The 12965-nt window shown below is 35.8% G+C and overlaps 1 protein-coding gene across 1 annotated transcript in view; it reads right to left on the reverse strand.

Moving 5' to 3' along the window:
* The window catches only part of LOC139122589 (cadherin EGF LAG seven-pass G-type receptor 2-like), a 32753-nt gene that overhangs the window by 19156 nt on the left and 632 nt on the right, over positions 1 to 12965 (reverse strand). Inside the window, exons 2-9 of the mRNA XM_070688140.1 lie at positions 9360 to 9419; positions 8789 to 8851; positions 8149 to 8208; positions 7460 to 7605; positions 4385 to 4456; positions 3522 to 3608; positions 1295 to 1387; positions 276 to 389 (exon numbers count right to left, since the gene is read on the reverse strand). Of these exons, the coding sequence (XP_070544241.1) occupies positions 276 to 389; positions 1295 to 1387; positions 3522 to 3608; positions 4385 to 4456; positions 7460 to 7605; positions 8149 to 8208; positions 8789 to 8851; positions 9360 to 9399 (675 nt within the window). The 5' untranslated portion in view covers positions 9400 to 9419. The remainder of the gene's footprint in view (positions 1 to 275; positions 390 to 1294; positions 1388 to 3521; positions 3609 to 4384; positions 4457 to 7459; positions 7606 to 8148; positions 8209 to 8788; positions 8852 to 9359; positions 9420 to 12965) is intronic.

The raw sequence follows: 12965 nt of genomic DNA on the forward strand, positions 1-12965 counted from the left end.
TCATAAAGTCAGCGAATTTGATTATTGGGTTATGTGCATACGATTGCGGAATTTACTTAAATAATAATGCCTTTGCTCACATAAATTAATCTTATCTAACATAATCAGATGGATTGTGGTAATAATGTAAAATATCGACACAATACTTCCTGCCCTCTACTTTTTGTCTCTATTTTGACTTGGTTGGCTTTTTGCACATTTGATCGTAAACATAAGACTCAGAAGGAGCGCCTTTTCTCCAGTTAATTTGAAATGTCAAACTCTGGAATACTTACGTCGGCCTCTAATGTCACGTTGTGTTTTGGCTGCGTTTCATAATCAAGTGGTTCTATCAGAATAACTTCAGCTGTATTAATTGTCTTGAATGCAAAATTGCTAGAACCGTCGTCCTGGAAAAGAATGTGGCACCAATAACGGCAATATGATGAATGATAACAATCATTTAAAATATTTCAATGGTATCATGTAAAGTCAAGTGATGAACAAAAATGTTCGTCTAGTACGTGTAAATACCATTACAGCGCAACAACTGCAAATTGCTAATGGCAAGAAACCGCGGAAACGATATGATTGTGCCAGGAAAGCGATGCATAAGGTTCTTCGGGCCACCCTTAGTTTTGCTGAAAATACCGGTGGAATATTGTGATATTGTCAAGGGCTTGAAAAACAAGAGGTACAATGAAGTATATGAAGCTACAAAGTACAATGTTTAACCATTTTATTATCGTACATTTGACAAGTCTTCTTCGCAATGCTTCGTACATGCACTGGATATGGTTTTCAAGACCAAATATCACGTACTCTCGTTGTAATATTTCAACAAAGACACAGTAAGAAATAGTGAAGTAAATTTGAGCCAGACAGAGGTCAGCTGGAGTTCAGAATGAATTTAAATGTTTCCAGATAAATGAAGAACTGATTAGACAAGAACTGCCGAAATAATCTTGAACACAGCATATATATATATGAGAGCAAAACGTAGCTTGACAAAATCCGCATTTGACATTAGTAGAGCCTGAAAAAGTCATATCAGAACAGAGTGTCACGTCGCCAATAGGTGGCACCCTGACTGAACAACTTCGAGGACATAATCTACATATGATGAAAGCTAATTGAGCTCCAATCAGCTATGATATTTTCTCCAGTTTTCTGGATAACGTAGAAACTTTGTTTTCGTATATAAAGACAAACCTCTCTCGGTGTGAAACATCGCAGCGGATTTATAAACAGACATTTATAGATGCTTGGTGTCTTGTTTCAAGGATTTACATACTTCAGGGATTTATATACTTACATCGATCACTCTAAAATGAATAGTCGCTGGCCCATCCTCACAATCTCCGTCGTCGACGGCGACAGTGCACACTGTGCTGTCGATATGCGTCAACTGGAAATCAAAATAGTAATTGATATGCATGTCAAAGGTGCGAGATACGTGTACTGCCTCCCCTCTCTTCCGTATGTAACTGAGTAGTTACTATCACTCATCCTCTATACACCATGAAATAAAAAGAGCTCATTTTCAAAATCATGTTTGTGAAAGGATAAAACTAAAACTGACTGAAACTAAGACTTTACCCGTGCTGCATTTAACTATGGTTAGTAATCCTTATTTGGTTTTATTATTAAGTTATTTTTCCTCTGGTTTAGTGGCAGTTGAAAGTCGCTAAAATGTTATATCAATGAATATTTTGGAACGAAGATACCCTCCCCAAAACCTCGCCCCGGATTCAAAGCGACGAAATGTCTGATTCATAAGCTGGAAGCATAAACGTCTAATGCCACAATTGGATTTAACCCCGGACAACAAGTACAATTTATCTGCGAACAATAAGGCTACATTCACAAATACCGGGGGGGGGGGGGTTGAGAAATCCAGAGGGGATTTGAAATTTTTAGGGTCGTAGAGGGGACTTGAAAGTTTTGCTCTGCGTATAAGGGGGCGCTAAAAATATTTTGGTTCCCTTTTATTTTTTACACTTTAAGGTTCAATAGTTTGGTAGGTAATTCAATGAAAAATGACTAATATATTTATGTCACCCAATGGTTCAGATGCTTTTAATAATTAAAACATCTACAACTATTTTGTCACATCACTTTTAGTATATGAATGCCTTTGAAATTTCTTAAGAAAAATAACAACTATATAGGCCTTGTAATGGGTCAGAAGCTGCAACTGTTAATAGCTCTTTTTTCAATATTTCTATGTAATATATGAGAATACAGTTTCTCGCTGTCTACCTAAAGCATGCTGAAACACAAAATATTCAGTTTGTCGACAAAGCCTGTATATGTAAACACTATTTGTGATAATTGAATAAGAGTCAAGACTCAAAGTCATTCGTCAATGATTTAAATTCACAGTACACGTACACAGACTGTGTTGGCAAGCTGAATACTGGACAGTTCCACATTCTTTAGGGAGAGAACAAGAACACAGTTGTATAAGATACTGTCAAAATTATCAAATTTAATACAGCCACTACCTTCAAATATTGAAGAAAAAAGATATGGTCACCATGCTTAATTTTGTACAAACGTATGAATAGTCACTGTTTGTAACGAAAATCACTTAAAATCAAGATATAAAACCATTCATTTCAAATTCATGCATTGAATGAAATTTTCATATTCTCGTTGTACAATAACACAAAAGTAAAGATTGTTATTTGAATGGAAAAATTTGTGAATAAATGGAATTTTTTCACCAAACTTTCCACTATTACTTTCAAAATTTAAGAGATTTTATTTGATGGAATATTTCAAACTTCCAGTATATTCAATTTTGCACAACTATTATAAGTAGCATCTATGTCATATATATCTGCACATTTTGTGAAATTTTTTCTTCGTTAGGTCACCGTGCTCAGTTTTCCACTAAGCTTTTGGCAAAGTGTGGCCAGAAATTCACAATTTTCATTTTCTCTCATGATCTTATTTTTGGGTGCTCTTCAGTGGGTTCCATTGACTTGACCATATATGGATTAACTCAAGTCGGTTTAAAATGATAAATTCAAAACGTCCACTGATATATCTTGAAAATGAATCAATTTAAGAACTTGCCTTAGAAATATGGCTCTTCAAACTGCTGATAACATTACTATAACCACTACAAAATATTTATGTGTGCATTAAAACAAGGTAGGGTCAAACAACTGCGAGCAGAACTACGCAATACTGTTTTATTTTTCTCTGAGTACAAACATTATAAATATGTGGCTATATTATAGGTTGAGGGACTTGAAAACTTCTGATCCTACAGATTAGGGGATTTAAAATTTTTCTAATATATTGAGAGCAGAGTAAAAAATAAGATTTCAATCGCGATTCCTTCAGCCCCCACCCCACCCTATTGTGAACGCAGCCTAAAATGACATTGTTCTGTTGTTTCTGTTGAGCAAAGCTATTGCTCAGAGAGGAAAAAGAAAAGGAATATAATGCACGCGTTTTCTAGAACGAATAGCTAAAGTACTATCAAAGTTACAGATATTGACGCTTTATTTTCGGGTAAATAGACTTACTTCAAATACATCCTCTTTATATGGAGTTCCCAGAAATTCTGGCTCGAATTCGTTCAAGTCTTGCACAACCACGATCAGTTCAAATGCCTAAATGCGGGTATAGCGACATACCAAATAGACACTTTCAGATTAGATTTCAGATTTTTATTTTGTTCTCAGTTATACAAGTCTCAAACCCCAATAAAGTATATATTTTCTGAAAGCCCTGAAATTGGGAAATCCGACCATGCACAATATACAGTCATTATTTGCATAATAGTCACGTGACAAGCATTTTGCTGAACCTTTCAAAATAGAGTTTTTTCTTCCTTTAGCAAAAACGCTGCAAGATTTCCGGTTGAAATTTATGTATTAACAAGCCTTAAGGTAAAATATCAAATAAGAAACTACAGGTTGTTTTATACAATATTGGCCGATTCCATACAAAAGCTTTAGCTCTTCTCACCACATTTTACGTAAGGCACTAGGTCTTATACAAACTAGGACTCAAAAGTGGTTACCGGTTCGAACAAGCCTGTATCAAAAGTTACCTACAGATCAACACATAAAATTTCACACAACTACGAGGTGTCTGATATTATTTCTACACCAGTGACAAAACATCTAAAATACACAAAGAAGTTAACATCGCTTCGGTTTTGTTTATTTAAACGTCACCGAGTTCATCATTTGTTGAATTTGTCGAAGTACGAAGGCATTTAATGTTGGCAAGTATTTAAAGTTAGTGGCGCGTTTCGCAATCTAAAACACAGTATTTATAGTAACTAACGAAATTACTTTTGCTATTGTAACTTTGGTACAGTGCGAGTGTAATTTGGTACGGTGCTACAGTAAAAGCGGCATTGATTGAACTATATACGTACCAGTGGACTGGGTCCTATACCAACTTCGGTACACTGAATTCTCATCCGAAAATCTCCTTTACAATCATTGGCCTTTGAAGAAATATAATGCGTTATGACTCTATTAATTGGTATAGGCCTGCAGACTTTCGGGCGACTTCTTCGAGTTCGCATATGTTTTAGCAGTGCATTCTTCATGTCAAATTAGAAACTCAAATGAATCGTTTTCGCGTCAAAGGTGATTTTTAAACAATTGGTTTTAAAAAGAACAAGAGCAATTACGAACACATTAATGGTGGTAAACAAGCGACCTAACGGCCGAGAAAGCTTCGCTGTTTTATGTAGGGAATAACCATTTGTGATACAAGTATTGATGAAGACGGTGGAAATCTTTGATAGCTCGTTTCAGGATGGCCTGACCAAAAATGACAAAAATAGCTGCAAAAATACACGATTGAAGATTTCATCATAATTTGTACATATCACATTAAGATCAACCCTAAGAACCCAAATATCAAAGCTATCACACGTGTAGTTTTGGGCAAACAAATTTTTGTTGACCAAAAATGGTAAAACTTACCCCTAAATACAAATTGCAGATTTCATCATAATTTAAATATATTAAAGAAACCCATACGAACATGTTTACCAAATAGCAAAGCTATCAGAAAAGTAGTCTTTAAGAAACAATTTTCTGACCAAAAATGGCAAAAATTGCCCCCAAAATACAAAATTACAAATTTCATCATAATTTCAATACATCACATTTAGTTAATCTGTAGTAACCTATATACCAAATATCAAAGCTATCAGACAAGGACATTTTGAGTAACACATTCTTTGACCTAAAAAGGCAAACAATTGCCCCCAAAATACAAAATTTGTAGATTTCATCATAACATGAATATATCACATTTTGATCATCCCTATGAATCTTAATACCAAATATTAAAGCTATCAGAGAGGCGGTTTGGTAAAAAAATTGACCTGTCAGCAGACAGGCGGTTTTGATTTTAAAAAATTGACCAAAATGACAAAAATTCCCTCTAAAATATAAATTTGCATATTTTTGCACAGTTTGAAGAAATCTGAAAAAGGTCATCCATAGGGGCCTATATTTAAAATATCAAAGCTGTCTGACCAGCAGTTTGAAGAAGAAGATTTTAAAAGATTTTTTGACCAAAATTACAAAAATTACCTTAAAGTACAAATGTGTATATTTCATCACGATTTGAAGTAATCTAAATAAGGTGTCATTCCTAGGGACCTTTATCCCAAATATTAAAGCTGTTTGACCAAACAGTAAGGAAGAGAAGATATTGCCCAAACATAGTAAAATTAGCCTCTGGAAATACAAATTTGCAAATTTCATCACAATGGAACAAATCTGATTAAGGTCATCCATGGAACCTAAACTTAAAATATTAAAGGAAATTGAAGAAGAAATTTAAAATGTGAAACGTTTACGGACAACAGACAACGGATGATTCTGACGACGGACGATGCCACACATCCACCTATTAGATAAGCTCCGCGTCGCTGACAGCGGAGCTAACCATAGTTGACACGATTAGAGCTGCTTCGGATAAATTGCATGATTAAAAGGTGAAAGTATTCGATATGTAATTTTATTTTCTATCAAGTATTTATCTTCATATTTATAAAATATGTTAAATGTCAGTCGGCCTCTCTTCATACACTAAAATGTGCTACGTTAATGCAATATCTTAAAACCAGATGTGAATTGAATGTGCTCACGTGTTTTACAACAGGTTCATTAATAGCAGTACGTGACTCTTCACAGAACAATCAGATATCTGTTATATCATTATATGTAGCAGGTTTCATCAAATTTCGCACAGTGCTCTCTGAGTTAAATCTCTAATTACAAAACTTTATTGAATATGCAAACGAGTTGTTTATTAACTTGACACTGCTCAATGCTTCATGGGACAATTAGATATCTATCAGATCAACATCTGTAGTATGTTTCATCAAACTTAATGCTGAAATTTTGGTGTAATATCACTAATTACAAAGTTCATTAAACATGCAAATGAACCCGTAATTAATTTGACACGGCTCAATTTTTCATGGGACAATTAGATATTTATCAGATCAATATCTGTAGCAGGTTTCACTAAATTTGGCGCCGTTATTTCAGAGTTATATCACTAATTACAAAGTTCATGAAATATGTAAATAAACACTTAATTAACTTCATATTACTAAATACTTTACATCATAGTTAGATATCTGTCGAATTAGTATCTGCAGCAGATTTCATCAAATTTGGTGTCGTCATTTTGGAGTTATATGACTAATTACAAAACTTGATAAAATATGCAAATGAGCTATTTATTATCTTGACAGTGCCCAATGCTTCAAAGTACAATAAGATATATATCAGGTCAATATTTGTTGCATGTATCATCAAATTTAATGCAGGAATGTCAGAGTTATTTCACTAATTACAAAAGCTCATTAAATATGCAAATGAGCAGACAATTGACATGACACTCACATTATCATCATAATTTTCTGAGATTGTCATCTGTGAAGTTTCATGAAATTTTGTGCAGTATTTCTTGATATATGTCTACACTGTCATTACTGTCTCCATAAGGAAACCATAATGTGAAAAAAAATGATATTGCATAACTTCATTAATATGCAAGCCACACTAACCAAAATCTGATCATTTCTTGCAATTAGCATATGGTACCTGTCTACTAAATCTGATTTGAATCCGTTCTGGCGTTTTTGAGTTATCGTGTAAACAGACAGACACACTGACAGACACACACACAAGGACAGACAGACAGACATCGCTATGACATTAGCTCACGTGTGTGAACACGTGAGCTAACAATTCAAATTTTCATTCACTAAAGTAAATTGGCCGAATGATGTTTATTTGATGGTTGCATTGGAACTCAATGACATATTATTCAAATTCAAATTGCAACAAAGATATTCATTTTTCTTACTCTCATTTGATCTGACATCAAAAGTACTCTTAAACTTAAAATAAGGTGTGTCTACCCTGAGAAACGCATGCGCAGCAGAATACGTCATCAAGTTAACTTTACTCACCTCTAAGTCGTACTGCATCTTCCAAGTAACATTTTTACCATCGATAGTGAACCAATCATCACATCCCTCTCGGTCGATGCAATCATAAATTGAAAGAGATATTTCAGTCTCGCTCCCTCCTACATCGATTGCATATATCAATGTCCCTAGTGAAAAGAAAACTCAGCTTCAAAATGAGCCATGTGAGTCTGCCCAGATCAGAAAAGAATTGCAAAAATTTAAGAGCACTCTACCTCTTAATGGGATGGATTCGTAATGTGAAGGTACCCTTTTAGCCGTAAGAATACACAGAATCCACATTGAAAATCAAACATGAATGTATCATTCCATCAATGTACAAAAAATTTGAGATTTGGTCATAATTCACAACTTTGGTTGGTGATACGATGACCGTGGGCAAAGAGAAGAGAGTCACTGACTATGGGATAAAGAACTGTTGATTAAAGCACTCTCGATTAAAAACCGTCATTTTTACTTTAATTCGCCCCCAGAAATACCTTCGTTCAGTTGGTTGGTTGGTTGTTAAACGTGGCTGTGTGGCGGTGATTTGCTTTTGTTTATCAAAACCTACTTGTCACAATCGTCTGAATGATACGTGAGGTTTTTTTATTCGATCGACATGGATGGTCCAGAATTAGATAGCTTTTACAATATATTTTTTCTCAGCTTGGACAAATGGTTTCACTTACCTGGAGGAGATTCCTCTAATGTATAAGCGAAGTCGAAATCAGGTGAGAATTCACACGTTGCTGAAGATATCAGAAGAAAAAAATCACACAAAATGTATTAGCAATTTGCTTTGAAACATGTACAACGATCATTGTATCAGAGAATTCTGATAGGCACGTCAATCAACGCTTTTAGAAGTGACATCGATGGATTATGATCGCCTTTGGGGTTTTTGGAGCGAGGTTGACTGCTCTTGTCAACCAGCGTACCCTTAGAACCGTACGGACAACTATCTTTGATCGACGTCATTACCGGGGTTTGTCGGCTTATCGTTTCGAGACTGGAACTCAAGACTTTGTCGGTTCCCAAATTAGAGCACCCGTACACATTTTACTGACAGAAACGGTTGTATATGGCATTACGCTAATTTATCTACTTTTCATGACCTGAAATTCCAATTATGGTGCGCACCGAGAAGACGATGAGTTGAGTTGTGGATATGCACGTAATCTGTAAAAGTAAGCTCACAGCTATAGTTTTAAATTGTGCTCATTCACAGAAAGGAATTAACAATCTACAACCTCTCATAGTCATTATGTTTTCATTAAGTTGTTTTAAAACATGCAACAAATTAAGGGGAATGTTATAAATAATACTTACCGAGTTGAGCCTTCGTGGGTGTTGCTTGTAGCAAAAGGCAAGTGAAGGTTATGACACAGACTCCTGAGAGAGAGAGAGAGAGAGAGAGAGAGAGAGAGAGAGAGAGAGAGAGAGAGAGAGAGAGAGAGAGAGAGAGAGAGAGAGAGAGAGAGGATAGAGGGGGGAGATGGGGATTTTATTTTGATGGCCAAAAACAAACTCAGAACGATGCAGAGTCAGAATATTCGAGCTTGAATTTTTTAATAACAATCTTCACTCCCTGGTGCTAAATCCCGTTCATGGTATATAAATGTTGAGCAAGCAGGAACATCGATGGATATAGACAGCGTTTCGCAGTAACCACTATTAACCTAGGCAGTCGTTAAGGCCGGGTGTAGAGTGTCTAGCTCGCGGTCCGAAATAAACCCATTGTAATTCACATCCTAAGGTACCAATCTTCATCATGCCAAATAAGTAAAGTATGTTCATAAATATTTATAGCGAATCATTTATTTATCGAAATGCTCGACCGGTTTATTTATGTCATCATGAAATATCAATTATTTGACTAGTTTACATATGTTCTACTTACCGAAAGTCAGGTCTCTGCGGTGCTTAATAAGCAGTAGCATATTACTTTTACAAATCGTTGCTAGAATGGAAATAAGTAAGAAAGAGTATCAATTCCACATGGAAAAAACACTCTATAAAAATGGCTCACAGGCACACAAACACAGGCCCGCTTGTCGCTCAACTTCGCTTTCCAAGGGTATGTATTCGAGCAGGGCCGTTATACTTTAGTTATATTCATTGAAAATTTACATAAAGGTATAAATTTGGTGCAAAGAATCTTGTTAACTATGCTTACTCACTGAACTTTAGTAACGACTAACGTTTTAAACTATTGGGGGCGTACTGTTTACTTCGTCACCAAAGGGAAAATTAGCCATTTTGAACCACTGCTAATTACAGTAATTACAGGTAAATACATGACAAATGTTTCGACACTCAATTCCCGCCAATCCTTAACAACTAGACGACAGCTTTGTACAGACTCATTTTACAGTGAAGGCCAGCTTTGAATGAATACTGAAATAAATATGTTGATATGAAGTTATTTCAAATTTTACTACAGGTCTCGTACTTGAGGCAAACAATAGACTGATGATAGTGTTGTTTCACAGAAGGCTTCCACTGTGATTGATTAGATACAGCAATAAGCCAATGACATAGTGCAGGATTTCATTTCCCCCAGTCTTTTCATTTGATATAAAACAACTCTTTTAGAATTTGGTCTTTACTTCTCCGCTACGAATAAAATTCTTTGACCTAGTATATGGAAAGGTCATGGATGGTTGCCAGTTTTCACAATTTTAACCCTGCTTCATTATAATCAGAAACTACTGTGAAAATAAATGTGTAAGTAAGTAAATAAATTTCCTTCATCACAAAAATATACGCGTAATTCCATTAATTCTTGATCGAAATCAAACCTGCAGCGTAGGGCTGTAACGAAGACATAAGCTGTTGATCTGTAGCCTGAACTCTGCAGTGCAGCACTGTGAATGTATTAAGAATTCAATTTAACCAGTCACTTTTCGATCGTTGAATGCAAGGCCGGAATGTTTTACCCGCAGTCAACTAGAAAAAAAGGCCCAGTCATTTCAAATGTCTTCACATTTAATAGAAAACTGGCAATCAGTACTTTGAACTGCAGTTCAAGTCGCGATAAGAATCTCAAATCGTCACTCCACTGTGGGCTCTGTAACGCGAGTACCTGGTCATTTTTTGATAAAATTCCAAACTAGGTACCTGAAGGAAAGAAATAGCTAGTTAGGCCACGGCTTGCTGTTGGATTTTTATGGAAAGTTGAACAAGAAATGTTGAGTAGGAAATTAAATCATGCTGAAAAATGGCCAAATAGGCAACTCGGGGACATCGATCTGATTTCGAATTTGAAATTACATCGCCAGAAGGGGATTTTTACTTGTACGCCCGTGAAAACTGCAAGAAGTAAATTTATTACGGTGTTTGAATACCAGAAAATATGCACAACACTTGTTTTCAGGGAATCGTCTCATCGTTGATATTTTACAATATCTACGTTATCGCTCATGATGTGCGATTGATTGAATACTAAATTAGTAAATAGTAAAAGTATGCAAATTCGACGACGAAAAATACCAACTATAGGTGGCGAATATTCATGTACCTCGGGTCGTGCACTAAATAGGAATGAACTGAATGATCTTGTAGTACTCACAGTGAAAACGCCTATTATGTAAATATCATATTTTTTCGGTCAGTCAGTCTATGATTAGATAAGCATGGTGTTTTTGCTCCAAGATGCCCAAGAAACGGCGAGAAATTTTATGTGTGGCCTTACTCCAAAGTGCCTTTGCTCCCCATTAAATTTATTGACCTTTTCTTCTGCCCGCATTATTTAATGTTTTAAAGCAAAAGAGGAAGAGAGATGGAAAACAAACACAAAATCTGAAAAAAAGAACAAAACGAAAACCAAAATATAAACGAACTTAGGAGCGGCACAAACCGTAAACTTTAAGGTAGAATGCGCCTCTAAAGTGAAATACTTAAACTTTTTATTAAACTTTCCTTAAGGAATATTTCAATCATTCTCTTTAAAAATCAAGAATAAAAATCGGGGTCACGGTGCATCTTTTGGTACCAGAGAAACAAATTACTCAAGATTTACCGATATTAGAAATGGCCGCCATCCCCGTGTTTCACTCTGTGGAGTAAAAAATAAAATTTTCGATAAACTGACCAGACGAAAAGTTTTCTTACACCAAGAGGTTTAAAATGAACCCCCACAAGTGGTAGATAAGAAGAGAATTGAAAAGTTTGAGAGTCCGAATGTCTGTCTCCGAGGCGCATTCTACCTTAAGAGATGAAGTCTGCACTTTCTTCCGCAATATTTTAAACCATATGTTCAGCCGGCATGGGTATTTGTTTCGGTCAATTTTGTCTAGTCAATTTTTAAATCATATGTTTGGTTTGCATTTGTTCTTTTAAATTGATATTGCTTTCTCCATATTTTTGAGGAATGTAGATGGCCCTCAATTCGAGAAAGCAAGTCAAAAAATACGAGGCTTCGCAATCCAACAAAATTATTTACGCTTTGATTTTGACTGCTCGATTACATCACAGGACATCTTTACGGGGTAATTTTATGTATATTGTTCTTTTTTGTCGATTTTAGGTTTATTCTTCCATGCATTCCCGATCAGCAAATATTCCCAAGTTTCTTTCATTCCATGTTGCTGCCGGGATAAATCAGTTTTGAGTAAGACATCGCGTGGGAACTCATTTTGCGCCAATATTCAGTGTACGAAGCACTCGTCAGTGGCAGCTCAAAGTCCCCTTCTATTGGTACACGATTTGCCAATTTCCAGTAATTTTTCGGTCGATATCATCAAACAATAAAAGCGCTGATACGGTATTTTAAATTCTCGCGTGTACAACATCATGATACTTGAGTTTCATGGATTTACATAATATATCAAACACTTTCTCGGTAACATATATGTACTAAGACAGCAAACTAAATAGTTTTTCATCGCTTCATTTCCGACCATACATCAAGCCTTAGATTTGATGCAATAAAACGTTGACAAGAACGACTTGGAAACTCCGATCTCTCTGACCGCACACTGTAGGTCTAAATAAGCCATTTCCGCGTGTCGTTACACGTCGAGTTTCTGTTGTTTCGATAGACATCTTCCTGGTTCTATTGTATGTACTGGTTCACATAGCTATTTGGTCGCAAAATTATTAGTATACGCAGGCTGTAAATTTTCATTGAATTCGAGCTATACGTTCATACCAATGTATCCACACACATGTTATCACAAAATATAAAAGATTGGATTTCTCTCAGGTGTGCCAGTCATTATAGTTGTGCCACTAATATCTTCAAAAATACACAAGGAAACTGCGTCCAGCGACTGTGGTGATGTTAAGTGAACAAACTTGATTATCCAGTGACATACTAATATGCTGACGTGTCCTCAGAAAAGTTAGCGGGGGAAGGAAGTGGGGGGCAGGTCTGTACATATTCAGCGTTCACACGAAGACCATCGATGAATACATTGTTCATGTGGTCCCACACAGCAATATTTTGTTTCACTATAAAAGAGTATGCAAACTTCCGAGTTTTTGAAATGTCAACGACGCTGTC

The sequence above is a fragment of the Ptychodera flava genome, chromosome 22 (genome assembly GCF_041260155.1).
Source record: "Ptychodera flava strain L36383 chromosome 22, AS_Pfla_20210202, whole genome shotgun sequence".
In the NCBI taxonomy this organism is placed as follows: Eukaryota; Metazoa; Hemichordata; class Enteropneusta; family Ptychoderidae; genus Ptychodera; species Ptychodera flava.